A 26,894-nucleotide genomic window follows, 5' to 3' on the forward strand; every position below is an offset into this window, starting at 1 on the left:
TATTTCTGCCTGACTTTTCACTGTTAGGTTCAGATTAATTGTAAGTTCAGATTTAGATAACTAAGTAATGAGTTTTTTTGTTTTTTTTTATAGTCGTTTGTAATAAAAAATTGATTCCAATTCCCTGAAGATGGCCATGAGAATGATCGAAAGCTTGGCCAAATTTAATGAAGAACTTAAATAAGATCTTTGAGTGGCTTTATACCCAAAATATTATTCTTTTTATCTTATGACATTCTTTGATCATTGGATCTGAGTTTGAGGATCTCAGGTTAGAAATGAAGTTTTTTCTCTCGACTCAGAACATGAACTTAAATATTTTTATTCAAGTTCACATTCTGAGCTCTTAAGCTCCTCTGATTCTTTTCAAAAGCTTGAAGCTTGTGTGATTTGAAGAGATCAGTTGTGGTTTTGTTTAATATGTTGATATGTCACATTTTTCGCATGTTTTGCTTGACAGTTGCAATACACAACTCTTCATCATTCTTCATCAAACTTCAAACAGCCAAAATTGAAGTTGGCCACATAATCATCAGCAGATAATTTGACCTCAATATTTGAAATAATTTCAGTATCAAAATTCGCAAGTTATCATATTTCATTCCATTCACGAATATCAATGTTTGAGTTGATTCTGTCTTTCGCCAATTATGTCATGGTCTTTTGTTCTAAAATGTTCCTTCGAATTTCTAGGCCACTTTTCCGATGGTAGCATTCATTAATATTCATCATTGTAATGATATATAAGGAAGTGTAATGAATGGAGTGACGAACAATGAAAACATTAAGGAGATAGGAGTGTAATTTTTCGAACAGAAAACTATAATTCAAGTTTTAGCTCTATTGGAATTTTGCTCTATAACCATCATCATCTTTAAAATATTCAACATTCACAAACACTTTCTCCACCTCATAAAAATTTTATGTATTATGTTCGAAACCGAATTTTGCAAGCTTTATACAAGGTTATAACAAGCATCTAAGCTGAGTTTAGGGGTTTGTTTTACGTCTCCCTCAAAATGCAATGTCTTTATAGAGGGTGTTTTATTGGGAAGTTCTTAAAAACTTCACTTTTACGTTGAAAATTTGTGTATTCAAACTGTCTGCGCGAAAATTTGAAGTACACGTCTCAGTTTAGTGTTTAGTGATGTCTCCGGATATTAAAACAGATTTTCAAAATTCCGATGTAAAGTGTGTTGTTTCGAGGATTCAAACGATTCATAATTTTTTGTTAACCCGGACCTGGATTTTCAAGGCGGTTATTGCATGATAGGTTTGGACTCTCAATTAGGACCATATTTGCCAAATAAAAGAAAATATACCGGGTGCATCGTTTGATATGGCCTCAGAAAAAAACGGGCAAAATTTATAAAATACCCTGTATCTCGGCTACGAAGACCCAATAAATGGGGAATCTCCAGAAACGCCTTGGTGCCACCTTGCACCTGTGAAGTATTTCCGTTTCCCAATGAAACACCCTGTATGCAACGCTTTTTCGTGAACACGTTACAGGACGTAATTAAGATATCGAGCTCGAAAGTGGCGAAAACATAACAGAGGTTAGTGCTCTCAGAAGCCATCCAAAATTTTTGGGAATTGCATAAACGGCTTCCGAATTTATTTCTCCTGAAACATTCTCAGCGAATTTTTAAAATGTGCCTACTTTCAGAGGATTGCTTCATCCCAAGCACACTGAAATATTCAGTGTTCTCTGACATATACACCCTCCATATTAATGGTGGAGAATGGCGATTTTGACGTAGAACGGCTGTGTTGACTCACCCTGTATATTATATTCGTCTATTTCAAAAATTATTAAAGAAAAATCTGAAAATTCCATTTTATCTGGAATAAACCATCACCTCCCACTGAACAACGAAGATAACCTCAGATATCTGTAAAGTTATAACGATACCATGGGATTCAAATAAGAGAGATCAATATTACCTTCGTTCTCTTTGTACCAATCACATCAAGTCGATAATTTGCTAACTCCACTTGAAATTGCCTATTACCAAGTTGCGGAAGCTCAAAGAGCGGTGCTTCTCTGCACAACCATAATTTTCGAAACTACTCTATAGAAAGGTAATTGATTCAAAATCAATAATTTCTCAATAACTGAAAGGCAAATGTCAATATCCAGATTGGACGGTACTGAAGAGAAATATATTGAATCCTGGAGCTAAACAAGCAGCAACAAACTACACCTTTGTCAAGTTATTGAACCCATTTATTTGCGATATTTGTGACTAACAATTATCAAGTAGACATCAGAGCTGTAACAAGGATAATAGTCGGTATCATTATCGTTTTTTCTTATCGGGCTGCTTGATGAATAAAATGAAAAGATGGTTATAAGCTGCAAATTTTTAATTTTCAATTGATTCATTATTGAATATTCCTATCATTGAGTTCTATGCTACATCTGGCGTTCCTCAGAGCCCTAACTTGGGACCTTTGCAATTTCTTCTGTTCCTGAATAATATTCTCGATGACATAGAGATATCTATTTTGATGTTTGCTGATTATTTCAAGCCCTTTTGTAGGATATTCTCTATTGTTGATTGTTTTCGATTGCAGGGGGCGCTTGATACTCTTTTGAGATGGTGTGAAACGAATAGGCTGTCGCTAAATGTTTCTAAATGCTATGCAATGTTATATACCAAGAAAAATAATATGATTCTTTATAATTATCGAGTCGATAATCATGTATTTTTCCGTGTAACTGAGGACCTATAGGAATTTGGCAGTGTTATGTGATAGCCAATGTTCTTTTGTGCCACACCTGAATCAACCTATTTCCTCTGTCAGTAAAACTCATACATTCATTATTCGTAATGGTAGGATATTTCATAATTGGTACAAGTTAATATTATTATTTAATAGTTTTATTCGTAGCAAGTTAGAATATTGTACCATTATTTGGTGACCTATTTATAATTGTCATAGAAAACGAATTGAATCCGTACAAAGAGAGATCTACATGTATCTAGTTTGGAGGAAAGATGACATTTATACACACGTAGGTTTTCATAATATTAGATATGCTACTTAGTAGATTTGGAGCTGAGCCTATAGAGCATAGGGTCAATATAAGGAACTAATATTTCTTTATAAGATTGTAAAAAGTTAATTAATTGAATGAAAAGATTTACTTGAACGAGGAGTTCGAGGAGTAATTTGCGTAGGGCGGTTAAAACGAACGGTAGCTTAAGATCACCGATTAATTTTATGTGCAGATTGTTCAATTCTATAACCAGCAGATGCGACATACATAATGATTCTCCCCGCTCTATAGTAGCTGCCTTTTGGAAGAAATTGGTGATGATCAGCCATTCTTAGGATAAGTTTTTTCTCATATTGTTTTTTGATCATTTCTTGTTAATATTATGTTGGTATTTTTGAGTTATACTTTTCTGTAATTGGTTAATTTCATGATTATTATTTCCCGACTTTTGCCTATACGCGTAGGATTTTTCCTCGCCGTCGGCTTCTCACTCCTCGCTAAGAGGAACATTCACTCAATCCCAGATATTTAAAATATCAGAATTATCATGATTATTATTTTATTATTATTGTATTATTATTATCATTACTTGTCAACTGAATACTTTCGAAGGAAAAAAGTTATTGTGATAGGCACCTTTTAAGAGTTGAGCTTCAAAGGCTTACATTTTCAAAAAGATTTCAAATTACAAATCTAATTTCAGATTCTTTTCAGAATTATACTGCCTTTTATCCAAAATTAACCGATACATGGTCAAATTTAATCAAATCAAAATATAAAAGAGAAGTCGCGGTATAAAAATTGTCAATTTATATTTCAAAAGTGAAAAATTCCAAGACTGCTCATAGAGAAGATCACGAAGACAGACACATATCTGATTGACCGGACGATACCGCACTTCATGAACTTCACTCAACAAGCAAATAGAGCTCAAATGACGTCTACATGAAACTCGAATCAAATCACGCCAAATCAACAACAGCGGTAACGATTTTTCAAATCGTCTACGTTACATACAAATTGGATAACAATACATCGCAGTGATGCAACCTAACGATGCAATTGATAGCCGCCAAAGTAAACTGAGAGTTGAGCAGCTGAATCACGAGGGGTCGCCACATGTGTCAAAAACGTGTTGAAGACGAGCATTTCCTACTTTACTTTGTGATTAAATTAAGAGCCCGGTGTTGAAGGTTATGTGAACATGCCATTATGGATAACCCATGGTCATGGACTGTGGATTGATTAGTTCTAAACGGTGCTGGATTTTCTCGAGTTTAGGAAAAGTAGGAACCTACTTTCTGCGATACTTTCACAGACCACCATTTGGACGTATTATAACGGAAAATAATTTCGTAGGAATCTGACGTGCGCTTGTTTGGCCCACCAAAGAGGCGCAAGGAATACTTGCAGTGATGATTTACGAGCGTCTTGAGGTATAAATTATTATCATTATGATTGGAAGAAGTGAAGAGAGCGTATTCTCTTCTAAACATGGAAATTCAAATACGTTACCGATTTGCCATTAGCTACATTGTTTGCTGATGGTTTGTTAGATATTTGTTGAGGTGAATGTATGCATGTGCACATCTTCTGCGTTTAGCAGTTTAGCGTTTGGCAGTTTAATACTTTTGTTCGAAAATCTTTACTCTCTTTCATAATGGGTTGTACCATAATTGAGTTTAATGATTATACAAAGGTTTACAACTTTTTTTCGAAAATCGAGGAATTATTGTTTTACATCTATGATTCAGAGTATTGTCTGTCGCTGGTCACTACTTTCTCCCGTCTTTAGCTAATCCCTCGTTGAAAAAACTGGTCATCTTCCGAACGATCTACGAATCGATCCAATTCTTTATTTCTTCATAAGACCGGAAGTGCTGGTCAGCCAAGCCGTGTGCCATTGATCAAAACAAGTCCGAGGGAGTAACGTGTAGAGAATACGGCGGGTGGGGTAGAACAAAAGACTAATAGTAGTCTGTGGTAGAACTTTCCATTTCAACCTAACAGTCAGACCAACTGCCAAGATCCAATACAAAAGTCACTAGGATATATAATCTGAATTTTTCATTGAATTTCGTCCATATATCACAAATCTTCACTGAAATAGAGAAAATATCGTCTAATACTCGTTGCAGAAGGCAATTCCAACACTCATCTGTTCAAAAACTCGCTCCTTCGTCGCTCGTTTTCGAATTTCGCGTTCGTGTTGGAATAGGAGCCCATTCTGCAACTTGTTTCAGAATATATGTACTCTTATCATGTCTAGCATTGTATTGAGGCCGTTTGACTTTCAATGCTCGGCTACAACGCATTAATGGCGTTCGATAACGATCGTCTGTGATTGTTTCAGTCGTTTTTACAACTCATAATACACTACGCCTCGCTGGTCCCACTGAATACTGAGCATAACCTTGTAACCTTGAATATTCGGTTTGGCCGTCGACGTGGAAGAATGGCCGGGATATCCCCATGATTTTCTGAGCTTGGGATTATCGTATTGAACCCATTTTTTGTTTTCAGTCACAATGCGATGCAGAAATACCTTTCGTTTCTGCCTTGTAAGCAGCTGTTCACGTGCAAACTAACGCCGTTCAACATTTCTCGGCTTTAACTCGTACGGCACCCAATTTCCTCGTTTCTGAATCATTCCCATGACTTTCATGCGTTTTGAAATGGCTTTTTGACTCATTTTCAATGATCCTGCCAATTCCTGTTGCATTTGACAAAATTGCTAGAATAGTTTTTTAATTTCTATTGAAATGGTATGACAAATAAGAAAGGAGTAAAATTTTTTTCCGTGGCAACTCACCTCGAAATTGTTGACTGTTTGTCTTCTGGTTTAGTTGCATGTCCATTCAGCCATGCCCTACCGTTGATATTTGGACCTGAAAGATATAAGGAATTACTAGTTACAAAAAAAAAAAATTGATTTGGTTCATATATTTCTCATATTGCTCATTCAATATTTCAAACTTTGTGTTTTTTTTTATCAGCTGGATCCAAAATTGGAAACATATAGGTTCCCACACTATTATCATATGATGGAGATAGTTGCTACCAGAATGAAATTTGTATTTTTAACAGAACTACATAATCCTTCAATACAACGAATTTTTACTAGAAGAAATTCCATCCCAATGATTCATTTCAACCCATATTGTTATAAATAAGGATTTCTCAAGACAGGTGATCCCATAGAAGAGGTGCACGTCGAGTTGGATTTGTGATTTGTACGCCCACAAGACGACCAACCTCGTGTAATTAGATGCTAAGTTATTCCTGGCAATAATAAATATCTCAATTCCCTGTCAATTGACCGCAATCTCCAGACATACGTGCACATATGCAACATTTAAACATGCATCGCCTTGTATCTCTACAAATGCATCTTCAGGTCGTCTTCTTGTTGGATTACAGTCTTCTTTAATTATCTTCGAACTTACAGAGCAGCCTCAATAACGAAAATCTCTCAAATGGATACTCACAAATTTTTGAATAATGATTCAAGCTGTTTGAATTTTAAATTTTTACGGTAGAACATAGATAGTAAAGCAAGGTGTAAATTATTGCATTTGGAGAATAATCGTGAAGGCGACCGATTTAACAGCTGTCATGTGATTTATTCTCAGTTTGGTTTGGCAATTCATCATGAATATACTCACGTCTGAACAACACTTGCAAATAGTGCAATTTCATTTCGAAAATAATGGTTCTGTGCGGAATACGTATCGCGCACTACGTCCATTTTATCGTCGACAAAATCGTCCATCAGAGCAGTTAATTCAATTAACGATGGAACTTTTTTGCACCACGTTTACTCTTATTGATAACTCGCATCCCCAGAGACGCCGTACGGTGCGTACAGAAGAAGCTATTGCTGCTGTAGAGCGTAGCATTGAGGAAGACCCGAATGAGTCTTGTGTCCATCCACTTTATGGAAGATTTTGCGGAAGGATCTTGGTTTGCGTGCTTACAAAATCCAACTCGTGCAAGAATTGAAGCCAAACGATCATCAAGTGAGGCGTAGATCCGTCGAATGGGCCCAAAATGAAATTGCAGTTGTTCCCGATTTTCATAAGCGTATTTTGTTTAGCGATGAAGCGCACTTCTGGTTGAATGGCTACGTCAACGAACAAAACTGCCGCATTTGGAGTGAAGCTAATCCTCAAGTCATGTAACACCGTTACATCCAGTAAACCTGACTCTTTGGTGCGCTTTATGGGCTGGTGGAATCATTGGTCCGTACTTCTTCAAAAACGAAAGAACGTTACAGTCAATGGTGATGGGTATAGAGCCATGATTACTTTTTCATTCCTGAATTGAACAACCATGATGTCCAGGAACTGTGGTTCCAACAAGACAGCGCAACATGTAACACAGCTCGTGCCACAATCGATTTATTGAAAGACACGTTTAGTGACCGCCCAATTTCACGTTTTGGACCTGTGAATTGGCCTTCAAGATCTTGTGATTTAACACCGCTAGACTACTTTCTGTGGGGCTATGTAAAGTCATTGGTCGATGCGGATAAGCCACAAACCCTTGACCATTTGGAAAACAACATTCGCCGTGTTATTGCCGATATACGGCCACAAATATTGGAAAAAGTCATCGAAAATTGGACGTCCAGACTGGACTACATCCGAGCCAGTCGTGGCGGTCATATGCCAGAAATCATATCCAAAAAGTAATGCCACAAGATTATCTTGCGGATAAATAAAATTCATGTCAATCGAATAATCCATCGTTGTTTTCTTGCAATTTAAAGTTCAGTAGCTCTGAAAAAAACACCCTTTACTATTATGAGAAGTTGTCGAGCGTGGTTTGATATTGCTTATGGTCATTAGAGACCGATTTGCGACAACTCGATCTTTGGCTGATGAGTTAGAAAAACAATGCTACCCTGTAATTGTCCGAACGGTTTGCCGCTGAATAAGGTCTTCTGGAGTGCAGCCTTATGGACCCCATCTTGTGTTACCTCTGACGGTTAAGCATCGCCGGCAACTATTACAGTGGTGCAGAGAACGTCAACATTGGAATGTGGAATGGAATCAGGTGGTCTTTACTACTTTACTATACTATCGATGTTTTACCAAAAAATTTTTAAAATGCAAATAGCTCCTTCTGGGTGTTGCAGTTCCTTTGTCAGTTAGTATATCGGGTGTCCCAAGGTGAGTGGCCTATTAGATTATTATGGAAACTATTGATGGTAAAGATTTCAAATTTTGTGGATAGATATTTGGCCAGTTAAGGTACATTTTTAAAATAATTTCACATTTCCAGTGTTGCCGGATGTACGACAATTTGGCAACAACTTTGTTATTTTGAACGGGACATCCGGTATTTCTATTTTTTTATGATACTCCATGAAATATTAAATCTATTCACTCTCACTTTTCCATCCCTATCTTCAACGGTTTTTGAGTTATTAATTATTTTTCGAAATTTTAGATCAAATTGGCGTATTACGAAAATGACTCTAGTTCGCTCAATATTTGAGATTTAAGTCAGAAATTTTGCAAGTCGTTAGATATTGATCTGATCTGTGTCACTGCTTTTGAATTATGGTTGTCAATAATACAGGACGGACCAAAAAAAATCATCATTTGCCAAGTTATAAAATTGTAAAAAAGTTTATTTTTTCAAATTAGACACCTAGTATATTTTTCAATTTTTGGAATCAGTACAACACATTCTACAATTTTTCTATTCACTTACACAGACTTTTTTACTATTTTGTAACTTGGTAAATGATGATTTTTTTTGGTCCGTCCTGTATTATTGACAACCATAATTCAAAAGCAGTGACACAGATCAGATCAATATCTAACGACTTGCAAAATTTCTGACTTAAATCTCAAATATTGAGCGAACTAGAGTCATTTTCGTAATACGCCAATTTGATCTAAAATTTCGAAAAATAATTAATAACTCAAAAACCGTTGAAGATAGGGATGGAAAAGTAAGAGTGAATAGATTTAATATTTTATGGAGTATCATAAAAAAAATAGAAATACCGGATGTCCCATTTAAAATAACAAAGTTGTTGCCAAATTGTCGTACATCCGGCAACACTGGAAATGTGAAATTATTTTAAAAATGTACCTTAACTGGCCAAATATCTATCCACAAAATTTGAAATCTTTACCATCAATAGTTTTCATAATAATCTAATAGGCCACTTACCTTGGGACACCCGATATATGAAATTTGTGTAACAGTGATAAAGTTCTACTACATACTTTCATTCTACTAAAAATCCTACTTCATAATTTCTACTGATGGAAATTCTAACCAAGTGCTGGTTATAATTACATAATAACTAATCATGCTGGTAACTCAACCCTTTCCTTAACTTGAACAGTGACAACTTACGAATGGGCGGTTCGAAAATGAAAGACCCATATTTCCATTTTCAATAACTTTTGCACTTAATATTTATATGCATGTTGCTGTCATGTAAACCGATATATCCCCTTATTTATATCTTTGAAGAATACTGGTCCATAGGTTGAATTATGATCTAGCTCGGTTGTCTTCATGAATATGTTAGAACCGAGTCATAGACCATTTGACAACATCATATTTCTAATCTTGTATTCATGCAGAACAAGCCTTCGAAACCTGGGAGGTACATATGTATATTTTTCAATTTAACGTTATTTACATGTTGGGTATGGTAACCAACAACCCACAAATACGATTTTTCAGTTGGACACCTGAGGTTCAAAAGAAAATTCTATGATTTTTCTATGAGGGGTGGACTCTCAATACCTGTATTTCCTGCCAGACTAATATGGTCTCTAATAATTACGTAAATCTTACTGATAAAGAAATCAATCTTGGTCTGTCGTAAGCGCGATAACTTCGTCATAAATAACGCTAGTGAAGTAAGAACAAGGATTTACTGCCGATTTCACAAACTTGAATTGAACGATCAACTAGTTGATTTTAGTTTGAAATCTATAGTGAAATGATTTCGTTGTGAATGAGATATCTTTAAAATTAATTTCAAATCGGCATCGGAGTTCCAAAATAGTCGTCACGTTGACTACTTTTCCTCACTTGCCATCTTGGAGCTCTAAAGTTTGAGAAAGTCTTATTGAGAATAATCTTAAAACATTCGTGAAGTTTAAGTTGTTAAAATAGTTTGTGATTGTTGAGATTTCTTAGAGTGGACCCACCTCCACCCACCAATTTGATCCTGACCATATGGCCAAGCTGCCAGGTCATTAAGAGAATAGAGAGAGAGAATATTAATTTCCTCTGAAAGTAGCTTTTTAAGGTTCCACTGGGTTGAAAATTATTTTTTCTCCAATTGACAGCAAATATTAATTTTGCAGACACATATCCATCAGAGAAGTTATTAATTTTCTTGACAAGGCAGCAAAGTAACGACTTTTCTGCCTTAGCAGCGAAATGATTATTCTACATTTTTTGACAATCAATATTTTTTGCCACCTTCCTTATTTCTGGAGGAGTAAGTACTTCTTAGTCTATAACTACTGTCCATAATATGAAAGTATCCGATATTCTTCTACAAAATTGTTTGAAATTTCAGGAGTTGTCAAACTATAATAATTATGGACATATACATTTCCATATTAACCAACTATTCCAACAATTGCGATTCTTATCAAATTTCGTTTCAATTTATCACTCCAGGAAAAATAAAGAGATTGTAGGAATTGTAACGACTTGCAAATACAATAATATCCTACATATATCATTATAAACAATCGGAAAAAAAATTATATCTTCAACTCGGTAGTAAAGCAGCTTGACTGCCTTGGCTAAATTCCAAGCCGCGATACGCTCGGCTATGAAGGACCTCTAGCGTCTAAACTAGCCTATAGAAAAACTTCTGCCTCTTGAACTTTTTGTTTGGAATGAGTTGAACTATAACATATCAAAAATTCAGCCAATTTGAGGTCACTTTCCCGAATAAAGTGTGTGGTATCCTCAATAGATGAAAGGAAGTAAGGAACATCATTTTTGAATTAATTCCTGACGTTTTCTATGCTGGTTTGAGGAAAATCACTTCAATTTAAAATCTGCAATGTTGCAGTAATTACTTCATTCATCGACAGCTTTCATTTACAACATTAGGCCAATTGAAAAGTCCCGGTCTGCTGCACAGATGGCGGTGCTAGTATTAAATCCATATGATTTTTACCTTCAAACGATACGTGTCAAAATTTGGCAGCAGTCCGACCATTACTTTGTGAGATATTGCGTTGTGAGTGTAGCTACTTTTGTTATTTGAAAAAAAAAAAGAAAAAAAGAATTTCGTGTGCTGATAAAATATTGCTTTTTTAAGGGAAAAAATACAGTTGAAGTATAATCTTGGCTTGATGAAGAGTTTCCGGGGTCTGCACCAGGAAAATCAACCATCATTGATTGGTTGACCGAGATAGAAGACATTGTGAAGATATCATCTGATTGTGTACATCATATCATTCACGAATATTTGTACATGAGAAAACTGTGTGCATAATGGGTGTCGCGCGAGTTCACAATAGATTCACCATTTCACCATTCAAAAACAACAACGTGTTTATGTTTCTAAGCAGTGTTTGAAGCTGTTTAAGTGCAATAAGTCTGAATTTTTGCGTTGAAATGTTGCAATGGGTGAAACATGGCTCCATCATTTCACTCCGGAGTCCAATCGACAGTCAGCTGAGTGGACTGCACACAATTAATTGAATCCAAAGCGAGGAAAAACACAACAGTTTGCTGGCAAAGTATGGCATCCGTATTCAGGGATGCGCAAGGTAAAATATTCATTGAATACCTCCAGAAGGACCAGACCATCAAAAGCGATTATTATATAGCGTAATTGGATCGATTAAAGGATGAAATCGTTAAAAAACGGCCCCATTTGAAGAAAAAAAATTGTGCTGTTTCATCAAGACAATGCGCCTTGTCACAAATCAATGAAAAAAATGGCAAAATTGCATGAATTGGGCTTCGACTTGCATCTGCAATTACCGCATTTGCCAGATCTGGCACCCGGCGACTTTTTCCTCTTCTCAGACCTCAAAAGAATGTTCGCTGGAAAGAAATTTAGCGCCAGTGAAGAAATAATCGCCGAAACTGTGGCCTATTTTGAGGCAAAAGACAAATCGTACTACAAAAATGGTATCGAAAAGTTGGAAGCATAGCGCTATAATCGCTATATCGTCCTCGAAGGTATCTGTGTTGAATAATATAATCGAATTTTTCCAAAAACATGTGTTTTACTATGGTAGACCGGGGACTTTTCGATTGGCCTGTTAACTAATGACTATCTCATTGCCAACCCTTTGGTTGAAACCGCTTCACAGACTATTCCTAGATCCTTTCAGAAATCCTGCACATAATGGTACATGAAACACAAGAACATTCCTCGCTGAAAACGTCATTGAATATTCGGTCATGCACAAAGGCCTACCTACCATTCTTTAATTTAAATAATATCGTTAAGTTGACACCAAGCCGGGATATTGTTACTCCGTGTGAGTTACAACAGGTTGAGATTTGCATTAAACACCGATGTGTTAACAATAAGAACCGCTATGGTTTCCACACAAATACTCTGTCCTAGGAACAAGCTAACTGAGACCGTAATTGTACGTGCCTATTCAAACAGTCACTTATAACCATATTCATCGAATTCCTCCTCTGGGAAGAAGCATACCCATTGTTTATTTTCCCCTAATAGCCAAATACGGCCTAATCAAAGATAAATAGGCTGTTTTTCATTTTTTGATTGGGAGGTGTTTGTTTTTAATTATTGGCTATGTATATCGTGATAATTAGTTACATATTGGGCTCTGCGGTAGGTTGTTTTACCTCTCATGTGGGTGGTTTATTTGGTGTTCTGCTTCATTTTGTTCATATGAGATGGTTATGATGTACTCAAATCAGTACTATTCAATCGACTGTTTCACGTTCTTGGTAAATCCCAAATTGACTGGTGTTATGTGATAGTTCAACGACAAATCCTTTTGCCGGATTTCAGTTTTCTATCTGACATTCTTATTTCTCACAATATATTACAATATACAGATTTTTGGCTTGTAAAAATATTTCAACAATAGATTTTTGAGGTCGAAAGGAACCCTTTTTTCCTCAATCATTCTTTTCCATTCGGCCTAGGTGCAACCCGTGGCGACGCCAGCTTTCAAATACAGGGGTGGCCAAGAGGGGACAAGATTTTTTTTGGGGGGAACAACGTAAAGCGAAGTTAAAGTTCTGCTAATCTTTTAGCATAAGTATGTCAAATTTTAAGGGGGGCAAGCAGAATTTTAGGAGGGGCCCGGGCAAGCCAGACCTTGTGAAATTGATCGAAGTAAGTGATAGTCCGAGGGAGCAACGTCTGTAGAATACGGTGGGTGGGGAAGGACTTCCTATTCCTATTTCAACGTTTCCAAGTATGTCTTTCGCAACATGTGATCGATCATTGTCATGCTGTTAAATCACTTTATAATGTATCTCGTTTTATTGCGCTCGTTTGTTTTGTTTTTCAATTCTCGGCTCAAACGCATTGATTCGATAACGTTCGCCTGTGATTGATTCAGTCGGTTTCAACAACCCATAACACACAACGCCGAGCTGGCTTCACCAAATACTGAACATGACCTTGGAACCGTGAATATTCGGCTTGGCCGTCGACGTGGAAGCATGACTGGGATATCCCCATGATTTTATGCGCTTGGAATTATCGTGATGAACCCATTTTTCGTCTCCATTCACAATATGATGCAGAAATCCCTTCCATCTTTGCCTTGCAAGCAGCTGTTCACAAGCAAACAAAAGCCGTTCAACATATCTCGACGTCAACTCGTACGGCCCCCAATTTTCTTGTTTCTGAATCATTCTTATGACTTTCAGGTATTTCGAAATGACTTGTTGCGTCACTCCTAATGATCATGACAATTCTGTTTGCGTTTGACACGAGTCTTGATTGAGTAATGCATCTAATGCTGCATCTTCGAAAACCTCCCTTTCACCGCCATTCTGGTCTTTGACCTCAAAATCATCATTATTGAAGCTTTGAAGCCTTCCTCGGCATGTTCTTGCACTAATAGGTATTTGAGAGCATTCGATGGACCTGAGCCGCAGATTTATTCATATTGAAGCAGAAAATTAAAATCTCCCGCAAATGACGAGAATTTGGCTCGTAAGCTAACATGGTTAATCAAGAATAACTTTATGATGCAGACATAAATCGATTAATTTTTCGATGGCGTTGTGTTTACAATTACCTAAACTTATTGTATGACATCTGCGATCTATTTATTTCGACTACCACTTATCACTGCAGCCATCTTCTGCGAAACGGCAGAAGCAAAGTTGTACACCATACTTCACAAAAAATTATGTGGATTCAGAACATATTACTGTGAAATGTACAGTTCATTCAGATCGAAAGCATTTCCTTCATAGAGTAAGAAACATTTCATTTGTTACAATTTTCCGAGCAATTTCTCATATAAAAATATTTCTTTGCATCACTTAATTGAATACTTCTAAAAAGTAATCTTATTGTGATATTATTACTGAAAATTTGTTTGGAATATTAATTTTTCTTCAATGTATATAAATAATGATATAATTACAACTTTTGACTCTCGAAGACCATTCTGCAGAAAGAATTTATTTCTTATGAATTATCAATCACAACTAAACAGAAACATGACTTATAACTCTACATATTTAGAACGTTTACTAAGAATTCCCATTGTCTATTTTGTTCAGTTGTTCATGATTCCCAATGAAAATATTCGAAGAACTTAGATCAACATTGAATTTCTTCAAACTACCGCGAAATAACAGTCTCAAGAGAGTAAGCAACCGTACTCTAGTCGGTCTTTCACTTGATTTTGCATTTACAACTGCGGTAAAATCTTCAGAGAACTACTTTAATTTCAGAACTTGAAGTATTCTAACATCGAGTTACAAAACCTATGGAGAGAACATCAGGTCAGGAACCGGCTAGAAAACGTCCGAAAAACCAGGAAGTTTCTAAGTCTGTATAGAACAATTTGACCACGAATGCCTACAGTGGTGTATCAACTAAAGTCTTTCCCACATAATTTTAATCAAATATGAGATATGATGAACCATGAGTACCTTCCTATTTATTATAGCAAATATTCCAGGAATAAGAATATTTTATTCCACTGCTTCATATTAGCATAACACACAGTCCCCATAAAGTTGCACCATTAATTCTCAACAAAGTACTCATTAATCTTGAGGAACCAGGTACTCAACAACACGAGTATGAAATTAGAAAAACATAAAGTGTTGAACACTACGACTCGTTTCTGTTTTCATCGACTAGTAAAATTCCCTAACAACAAAAGATGATTAATTTCAACACATCCTTAAAATACAATAAATATGTTCTCTAAATCTATTTCCACTCATGGCTAGACGAATGATTGAAATGAATGAATGGCAATAATGCTTTGTCAGATCGTAAAATTTCGTACGCTATAATCTTGACTGCATTGCGGAACTAGCTCTCAACTCAACGAATATGTATTTCTAACGATTCATAAACAACCAACGGTACCGCACTGGCTGAGATTTGGATATCATCATTTTCATGAATAGAAAATCATTGAAGGTACTTGAATATTGCTGTCAGGATGAAAATTTTAACAATATTCGTTATTATTTTGCAGTATACAGGGTGGACCAAGGTCTATGGTACCCTAACTTTTACGGAGAACATAAAGTATGGTTTTATTGACTGTTTGGTTTTTTGGGTAGGAATTATCGTTCTTAAATATTTTCAGCGCCGCGGTGTTGCCGCTTTTATCAAAAAGTACTAACAACTTCGATTTTTCGAGTAGAATACCCTTATATTATTACTTTTTTCGATTTGCCGTAGCAAAAAATCTTCAAGGACCTCCGATCTCTTCTTTAGAAATTTTCTCAAATGGAACAACGCAGTTTTTAGCAGCAGATTTGTGGAAAAGTATCTCGTTATCGGTTTTTTTTTTTGGAAATGTTATACCCTCTCGAAGATATTGAAATTTTGACTTAATTTTTTTGATGGGCTGCCCTCTACATAAGTAATAGGCCAAGTAAAAAGTCCCCGGTCTACCATGGTAAAACACAATTTTTTGGCAAAATTTGATTTTATTATTCAACACAGTTGCTTCCGAGGGCGATACAGCGATTCAAGCGATCTTCCAACTTTTCGATACCATTTTTGTGGTACGGTTTGTCTTTCGCGTCAAAATAAGCCTGAGTTTCGGCGATTACTTCTTCATTGGCGCTAAATTTCTTTCCAGCGAGCTTTCTTTTGAAGTCCGAAAACAGGAAAAAGTCTCTGGGGGCCAGATCTGGCGAATACGGTGGATGCTAAAGCAATTCGAGGCCCAATTCATGCAATTTGCCATTGTTTTCATTGATTTGTGACACGGCGAATTGTCTTTATGGAACAGCATCTTTTTTTTTTCAAATGGGACATTTTTTAACGATTTTATCTTTCAAACGATCCAATAACGGTATATAATGATAGCTATTGATGGTCTGGCATTTTTGGAGGTAATCAATGAATATTATACCTTGCACATCCCAGAATACTTATGCCATAACCTTGCCAGCTGACTGTTGTGTTTTCCTCGCTTTGGATTCGGTTCATCGTGTGCAGTCGACTCAGCTGACTGTTGATTGTACTCCGAAGTGAAATGATGGAGACATGTTCCATCCATTGTCACATATAGACGCAAAAATTCAGGTTTATTGAACTTGAACACCTTCAAAAACTGCTTAGAACCATTAACACGTTGTTGCTTTTGGTCGATTGTGAGCTCGTGCGGCACCCATTTTGCTCACAGCTTTCACATGTACAAATATTCGTGAATGATATGATGTATACGTTCAGATGAAATCACAATGTCTGCTGTCTCGATCATCTTCACTTTATGATCATTCAAAATTATTTTGTGAACTTTTTTGGGCCTTCACTGCGTTCGCCGTCTTCGGTGCTCATATCACCAGTCACCACGTTTAAACTTAGCATACCAATCAATGATGGTTGATTTTCCTGGTGCAGACCCCGGATACTCTTCATCAAGTCAAAAAACAAAAGTAGCTGCACTCACAACGCAATATCTCACAAACTAATGGTCGGACTGCTATCCAATTTTGACACGTTTTTTTGAAGATTGGTACCAACTAACAATCATATGGATTTAATACTAGCACCGCATCGGACCGAGGACTTTCGAATTGACCCAATAGTTCATTCATTACGAGATTTGGTTCATTTTGTGTCCATTGTAAAATTGTAATGAAGTCATATAAACGGTGTCCTATTTAATTAGAAATCAATTTTATTTTTAGAGATTTAAAAGAGTGTTGATGTTTTTTGAAAGGGACGTCCTTTAAAGACTCAATTACAATTATACAATTGAAAGAAAATTTATCAACTCTCGAAATAAATTGAATATTTATATATAGGGTGTTTCATCGAAAAAATGAAGTCGAAAAACTCAATATCTTTGGAACGGATGACATTTTTTAGAAACCGATGACGAGATTCTTTTCGACCCAACTGAAAAATACTTATTGATCAAGAAAATTTCACAATCCTATACCAAGTTTTGAATTAATAAAAATTCAATCAACAAATGGATGAATGACTTCCATACTATTTTTACTTCATACAGAGTGAGCAATAGGTAGTAATAAAGAATTTCTACTATACATATTTAAAACAATCGACAGATTTAAGTCCATACCAACTACTAATACCTCGAGTTGAAAACAATTCGAGATCGCTTAAACGACAGAGAAAATGATTACCCAAGGGCGCAAGCGTGAGCAACACCCCCACAAATCTTGGGGTGACATTGATATTTATCTAATTGCGGGTGTCACTCAAGGTGTAGGGCGTGACTAAACAGTTCCTCCAACATTTATGGTAATGAGCGCATTGTGCAGATTCTCCCTAAGAAAAGTGCACACATAATACTCTTCGAAATTATCTAACAATAACATCGTATCTTTCTATTATTCCTTCCTTCTCATCTGATGGCCTGTGAGAGACTCACTAAGTTCCTTGTTCTGACACTTCCAACAATGAAAATGATGCTGAGGTGTAATTACACGAAATTTCAATTACCCGTCAGTTTTTTATATAAGAATGCTTGGCTGTGTGAAAATTAGAGGGAGTTGATCGTCGTGGAATTGATAAGGTGTTAGTCTCAGAGGTATTCATGGTATATCGTTAGAATTTTGAGCTGGAAATGAGTAACAATTACTAACTATCAAACTAGTCAACAGTGCTAGATGAAAATGGGGAAATAAATAATCAGATGAACTGTCAACTACGCTATTAAGTACATTTGTGTCGCCATCTACACTAAGTACCTAGGATAAAAGTACTGTATAAAATAAATCCATTGAATATTATTAGCTTTTTACAGAATATCTTGAGGAAAGCAGCAATGTGGAAGTTTTTAAGTAAAGTCACGTTTTTAAATAAAGTCATTACTTCACTCAATAAGTCTCGGATCAAAGCAGTAATAACACGTTTTTAAAAAAAAATCGACATTACTCGTCAACTTAGTAACCCTAAAAAGTGATAAATGTACTCCAACGCTCCTCTAACAATTTAATACTTTTTATGTAGAAAGCTTTGTCTTTGCTTTCGAAATATAGAATTCAACATTGGCAGTTACATCTTCATTTGTGTCAAATTTCTTTCCCTGGTACATCTTTCAACCATTGTTGTCGATGGAGCAGATTCAGAGTAATACTCATCAAGTCATTGCTGTACTTGCAGAGTATTTTTTTGCAATCGTGAGACAGTGTTTTATCAATGCACGAAATTTGTTTTTGTTCATACCCAGTATTGAATTTCTTTAGATAGTTTGAAAATGAGAGAAGACGAATTATCGATATCCCGGTGAAGTATTATGATTTATGTCCTTTTAAGTTTTTATGTTTTTTCGGTCCAAGCTCATATTTTTGTCTACAAGCTCTGTTGTATAACACTCCAATTCCAAATGTTCAGGTTGTACAATTTTTTTTCGCCGTTTTGCAATAGAATCAGTTTTTTATTCATAACTCTAGTATTATTATTATTATTAGATGTACTTTGCAATAGATGGCTGAAGCGGTAAGTGGTAGTCGAAATAAATATATCATAGATCCCATACAATAAGCTTAGATATTTGTAAACATATCGCCATCGAAAAATAAGTCGATTTGTGTCTGCATCATGAAGTTATCCTGGATTAAACATGTCAGCTTACGAACCAAATTCTCGTCATTTGCTGGAGGTTTTAATTTTCTTATTTAATATTTATAAATCTGCGGCAGAGGCTCATCGAATGCTTTCCAATACCTTTGTTGAGGCCGCTATTAGTGAAAGAACGTGCCGAAAGTGGTTTAAACGTTTCAAGACCCGTCATTTTGACGTCGAAGAACAGAATGGCGGTGGAAGAAAAATGGTATTCATTTCAAACGCCTGAAAGTCATGGAATTGAGTAACAAACAAAAATAGGATGCCGTAAGAGTTGAAGCCGATATATATCGAATGACGTTTATTTGCTTGTGGACAGCTGTCTGCAAGGCAAAGATGCAAGGGATTTCTGTATCGCATTGGGAACGGAGACGAGAAATTGGTGTATTATGATAATCCCAGGCGCAGAAAATCATGGGTATATCTCAACCATGCTTCCACGTCGATGGCCAAACCGAATATTCATAGGTCCAAGTTCATGCTCAGTGGTGGGACCAGCTCGGCGTTGTGTATTATGAGTTGTTGAACCCAACTGAAGAAATAACAGGTGATCGTTATCGAACGCAATTAACGCCGTTTTCTTCAGGCGCTGTTCCCTCGGACTATCACTCATTTCGATCAATGGAACACGTCCTGGCTTACCAGCACTTCCGGTTTAACGAAGAAGTGAAAAATTGGATCGATTCCTGGATCGCCTCAAAAATGACCAGTTTTTTCATTACGCCTACGTAACATGAGAAAATCACATTGTTGGAGAAACCATAGTCACATTGAAATATTTGTGGAAATTACTTCTCCCCCTAAAATGAGTGGCCCTCAGCTAGTTCTATGTTCAAAATATTTTTGTACAGGTTTTATTTTTCAACGACCGTTTGAATAAAAATGAGATAACCAAGTGTTTTTCATAAATTGATTCAACTAAATTGTGAAAAATTGTATTTTCGTTCGCCAATTTGCATATGATACCTATGAAGGCCGATAGCAGTGAGTAAATTGTGATATTCCCTAATTTAATTTCATTTGATATCATTATTGAATGTAATTTAATATTGACTCAAACTTCAAGAGACAAAGCCATTTTTTCAGCTGGTAGCACCAGATTCCCTTCATTTTATTATCTCACCTCGAGGTCTTATATATTGGCTGCAATTTGACTTTTTATGTGAAGAAAAAAAGAAGATACTAGTTTGCCGTGATCAGGCATTCCATTCAATCAGAGTGAACAGAATTTTCTCTCCGAATAATTCCTTTATTGCAACTGACGTGTTGAAGAATTGGTGATCATTTTTCAATTGAAAATCTCAATAACTCGAGATGGTAATTATCTTTAATCATTCACAAATAATACCAGCAATGATGCCATTGCTCGTCACACTTCATTAGATATGAGAGGTACAATATTTTTAAATTACACCTTTTTTATTTTGCCGCTTTACATGATTACACCAATTACTTGCATTCTTTACTGTAACATTTACTATATTACCGAAGGAGAAGTCAATGGTCACTTTTAATGACATAATTATACTAGGCGGTAGGAATATGTGAGTTACTCAGCCTTATTTCTTTTGGTAAGTTCTCAGTGTATATATGGGTATAAAACACTCAATCCTCAATGAACATCAGTGAAATGAGAATGGCACTATCTGTGTGAATTATGTGTTGATATTTCAATTCATAATTGACATTGAGATGCTTTAGATATACCTACCTTTTTTATAATACTTGATATAATGAAAACGTATGAAAATTGGCAATTCAATTTATGAACCCTAGTATTAATCATTTCAATTGAAGTAGAAGTTTATATGAAGTAGGTGAAGTATACGACTAATAATTATAATGATATTATCAAATCAAACAAGGAACTACGACAGCAAAAAGTTGACAAGGTTTCAAAATATGAGCACCTAGAATAAAACGGGTTAGGTAGGCACTATTCAGTAATGCTCCTAGCGAAAACTTTAGAAGTATTAGGCCAATTGAGAAGTCCCTGGTCTGATGCACAGATGGTGGTGCTAGTATCAAATACATATGATTTTTAGTTAGTAATAACTAAGATGCATAGAATACCTGGTGTGTTTACTGATTCGATTTTGTTTCAGACTTTTTGAGAGACCCACCTGTTGCTTTGGTGGTCTGCTTCACCAGAGTGCTGTAAGGTGGCGCTCTTTGAAATTTTTCGAATTCCCGCATCTGCCTGGTGCCGTTTAAAAAGGAAATACTGATTTTAGACACTGCAAACATTCACAATAAATTACAATTCAGTTCATATCGAATTTTTACTCAAATGAATGGAATATAATGACAGACCATAGAATATAAAATATTATTGTTCTATACTCAAAGTTCACGACAAGAGCGTAGAAATAGGGGGATACTGGGGGTAATTACACGGTGCTCCTAAATTGGAGATACAAATGAAAATGACGGATTTCCGGATCATTTCAAGAAAAAAAGTCCTGTAACATGAGTCCCCAAACATTTTGTTTTGAGATACATGTGTTGAAGTTCAAGTTATTTTCTCGTATAACCTTCCCTTCACAAGATATTTAATATGAATTGGCATAAATATTCTAGTTTAAAGTTTTCATTATGTGATATGCTAATTTTGAATGCAAATCCACAGGGTGATATATTTTCTGGAAGGATGCCTGCTTCCTTCCTCCAAAACTATATTTTGGTGAATGGCTGTTAGTTTAGAAAAATGTAAAAAAAAACTCTGGTTCAGTACTACACTTTTTGGTTTGTTATAGTTTTGTCGTATCTGCTATCGATTTCTAGAAAAATCTCTAGTAATCCTCAGGAAAATCCAAATTATTATAAAGATCCAGCTAGTAAGCTCTAATGAATGCATTAACTATAAGTTTTGGTAGTTATTCACCTAATCTGTAGCGAAGGTTAATAAATATTTGATAAACTGTACGACACACTAGAAACAACCTGTATATTGAAAGCAAAGCGTTTGTGGGCTCATATTCATGAAACTTTTTTTTCTCAAAATTATCCAAGTATTTTCTCATTTTCCTTCGTAACTCTTATTTGAGAACAAAGTAAGAACAACCGAATTAGTAACAACAAAAATTATTTCGAGTAATTTGGTTCAAACTTCATTATCAAACTTCTTTTTCTAACATTACAGATATGAATAAAAGTTGTCGTCAAAAATTTTTTTTTCGAATATCCCTCCCCAAGAAAAAAAAGATCTACGCCCTTGGTTCACAAGTGTCGAGAATTAAGGGAAATGTCAAATGTAAACGATGTATGCGCCATCTGAAAAGCCCGCGATCCCTCGAAATCAAGTAGGTATAAATCCGAAAAATCTCCCGTTTTGTCTGAAAGTTTTACAGGTATAAGTAGACACACCAGGTATTCTATGCATCTTAGTAATAACCTTCAAACGATACGTGTCAAAATTTGACAGCAGTCCGACGATTAGTTTGTGAGATATTGCGTTGTGCGTGTAGCTACTTTTGTTTTTTGACTTGATGAAGAGTTTCCGGGGTCTGCACCAGGAAAATCAACCATCATTGATTGGTATGCTAAGTTTAAACGTGGTGAGTGGTGATATGAGCACCGAAGACGGCGAACGCAGTGGAGGCCCAAAAAAGACTGTCACCGACGAAAAAATTAAGAAAGTTAACAAAATAATTTTGAATGATCGTAAAGTGAAGATGATCGAGATGGCAGACATTGTGATTTCATCTGAACGTATACATCATTACATTCACGAATATTTGTACATGTGAAAGCTGTGAGCAAAATGGGTGTCGCACGAGCTCCCAATCGATCAAAAGCAATAACGTGTTAATGATTCTGAGCAGTTTTCGAAGGTGTTCAAGTTCAATAAACCTGAATTTTTGCGTCTATATGTGACAATGGGTGAAACATGGCTCCATCATTCCACTCCGGAGTCCAATCGACAGCCAGCTGAGTGAACTGCACACGATGAACCGAATCCAAAGCGAGGAAATACACAATAGTCAGCTGGCGAGGTTAAAGCATTAGTATTCTAGGATGCGCAAGATATAATATTCATTGATTACATCCAAAATGGCCAGACCATCAACAGCGATTATTATATAGCGTTATTGGATCGTTTAATGGATAAAATCATTAAAAAACGGCCGCATTTGAAGAAAAAAAAGGTGCTGTTTCATCAAGACAATGCATCGTGACACAAATCAATGAAAACAATGGCAAAATTGCATGAAATGGGCTTCGAATTGCTTATGCATCCACAGTATTTGCCAGATCTGGCCCCCAGCGACTTTTTCCTTTTCTGAGATCTCAAAAGAATGCTCGCTAGAAAAAAAATCAGCGCCAATGAAGGAGTATTCACCGAAACTGAGGGCTATTTTGAAGCGAAAGAAAAATCGTACTACAAAAATGGTATCGAAGAGTTGGAAGATCGCAATAATCGCTGTTTCGGTCTCGAAGGCAACTATATTGAATAATTAAATCGAATTTTGCCAAAAAAATGTGTTCATTATGGTAGACCAGGGATTTTTCAAATGGCCTGTCAATAGCTACTGAAACAAAAAAATGCATTTTCAGTCAGTGAAATATCCAATTTTTCCGGCACAGAAGCAAGAATATACAATGTAAACAACCAACAACGCTTGTATAAAGCTACAACGCTCTCTCACCAACGTGTTCAACTATCCAGCTTCTTCCGACACCGAATATATCTTCTACAACACGTTGGAGTTGTGCCTAGTAATAAGTCAGTTTATTTAACGTTGGTTGCAGATATGTTATCATGCTAAATGGATCTGTGTAATTTCAATATGAATTAAGTTTTACATCTACAGTTTCACTTCATTCAACTCTCTTGGGTCGAAGAGCCAGGTGTCTTGGTACATTGTGAGTTGAACGTTTGCCAGTGGGCAATTATTCATTATTGATGATCATGAGACGTTTTTCATGATTATGTAATGGTGATGGAGTTTGTCGGTGATAATGTGGAGCAAATCTGAGTGGTGCATTGGTACTTTGTTGGTTATTTTCTCGTGGCTTTAACGACCATAAATTCTCTTATTTGAATTCGAATAAAGTGAAATCTTCGAAAAAAAATCAGAATCTTCGGATTTTTTTTGGATTGATGCAAATTAGGTTACAAAATCTTAGAGTAGGTAATCGATAAATATACTGAATTATATGAATTCCATCGAAATGGCTCTCTAGAATTCACATTGTGAACAGAATCTTTTGAACCATAAAAAGTCTTGATTACTATTTTATTTCCAAGAAAAATATTGAGTACCTGCCAAAATAAAATAAGTTTAGATTTAGTATTTCCGAGTGAATCTTGGGAAAAAGAATTTGAGCCCCCATGAATTCTCAAAGTTTACGTTTAAGTAGGTGTAGCATCTATAAATCGAAAATCCATTCGCGTCGATTCAGAGATTTTCCCGGAAACTATAAGTGCTATTTGCATGAGATTTGGTACAAGCTACCACTCGTAAATCGTGATAGATAAATTTTTGATATATAAAATTAAGAAAAGAAGAATTGAGAAAAAATGTTTCTATACAACAAAACAGGATCATGGAAATTAAAATATGTATTGCTGCGATCGTAATGAACATTCAATATGTGTCTAAAATAATTTAGACTATCATTTATATATCGATAAGGTATACATACATGATTCCGAATAAAATAATTAATGAGAATAATTTAGAATTGTAGTACTGTAGAATATCTTGAATAAAAGGCAGTTTCAAGTACCTCTATTGGTTTATTATTCTTTTCTATAATAAATCATTTTTGCAATCCTGCTAGAGCAATTTCACGTTTATATATGCTCAATATTCAAACTATATCTTAAAGATCTGGAATCACTGAATACAATTTTTCATTGAAATTGTTCATCTTCATCAAGTTGCACAATTGCATTTTGTGAATTCTGATTTTTTCTTATACTTCTCAGGTACTCTTGTATCGTCTAATGAAAATTTTCCTACAAATTTGTGTACAATACGATGAATAGTGAGTCGATTAACTGAATAATATCCTCCATGAATTTTCAAGTTTCTCTTAGAATCCACATCGAATGAGCACCAGAGCACCGATTTTGCAAAAACAATAAATTAATTGATTGAAACTAGTTGTTGAATAGCGGATCTCTCCATGGTTATATAGCGTAACCTGCTTAACACTGAATGACATAAGAAATGTCAAACACAATTTCGCAACTACATATTACCATTTCAAACTCCCTTTGAAAAACCTGTTACTTATTTTGGTTTTGAGTACATTAGGTCCGTCGTTAGAGGTGAAATGGTGAAGCGATTGTCTCAGGCGCCTCTATTTGAGGGCCGGCAATACGACCCAGTTTGCTGATAGCCTTTCCATATTTCATAATTGATTCTTTAAACCAACATGAGTTTATTCCGTCTACATTCCCTGCAAAAAAAAATACCCAAACCGCCTTTACTAAGCCGTCTGTATATAAATAACATATGGCAAACCGAACCATGTTCCTATTACCCTCATTTGAAGAGGGATAATATCATCATGTATTGTTGAAAAATAACACTTCCTTGGAATTTGAATTATTTGGAAGCCGATGTTTACACATTCAACAGCTGGAAAACTCCTACGATTTTGAAACTATAGTTACTGTTCAATTATAACGTTTCATCGAAACAAATGTTTTCAATCCCAATTAGTTTTTGAAGCAATAATACTGAACAAATTTTATACACGTGGTTTCGGATTATGATTACCTATTGTTTCAATATATACAAGTTGGATTTTTTATGTTTACGGCGATATAGTATATGAATTTCAATATTTTCAACTTATGTTTATGTATTTGATCTGTATTGTTAATTTCTTTTATTAACAACCTTGGAAACACTTGGTGTAATATTATATAGTGAAAAATTTCAATATTCTTCATTCACTAGAATTCAAGAAGAAAGTTATGTGTTACCATCGGAGCAGGTACTGCTTGTGTTTGAAGGAGTGGTGATATGTTATATGAGGGAGGTCATGTTGTTATTGATGCTTCTTCAGCTAGGGCGCCGAAAAATTCTTTGCTTCAGGCGCCAAAGTTACTCGCACCATCCATGGAGTACTCATTTCATTAGAAATTATAATTGTTTCAGTTTGTTTTTTATTTAATTTTTCTCTTCTATACTCGTATTTATCAGCATCCATATAAAATATCGATAGTAAAGGAATTCGAATGAATCATAATTAATATTCCAATATGTGAGCAAACGTTCGAATATAATTCCAAATTTTTTTGTGAGTAGCAAAAGGAATATGACGACAGTCTGGCAACGACGTTTTCCCTTAATCGATGACGTCATGACACTCTCAAAATGAATGGACTGTAGTAGTACACAAATTAATGTAAGAAAAACATGTATAAATGAATAACTCTTTGGCAAACACACTTATCTTATTCATATAATGTTTACTCGAAGATCCTGAACACGGTGAATCTCTACCAGACTAATGAAATAAACAGAACGAAAGATAGAAATCAGTCTAATTGAGTTTATCGACGCATCCAGAGATCTCCCTCAAATAATATACAATTAAAGAGTCTCATTCGACCGTGCACTCCTATTAACCCCATCGCTACTCAGGTACCTTATGCTACCATTTCCA

At 35.6% G+C, this 26,894-nt stretch overlaps 1 protein-coding gene across 1 annotated transcript in view; it reads right to left on the bottom strand.

Annotated features, from left to right (window-relative positions):
- LOC123683284 (calpain-9-like) overlaps positions 1-26,894 on the bottom strand; it is a 191,879-nt gene that overhangs the window by 96,919 nt on the left and 68,066 nt on the right. Inside the window, exon 3 of the mRNA XM_045622219.1 lies at positions 5,820-5,895. Within this exon, the coding sequence (XP_045478175.1) occupies positions 5,820-5,895 (76 nt within the window). The remainder of the gene's footprint in view (positions 1-5,819; positions 5,896-26,894) is intronic.

This window comes from Harmonia axyridis, chromosome 6, assembly GCF_914767665.1.
Source record: "Harmonia axyridis chromosome 6, icHarAxyr1.1, whole genome shotgun sequence".
NCBI lineage: Eukaryota > Metazoa > Arthropoda > Insecta > Coleoptera > Coccinellidae > Harmonia > Harmonia axyridis.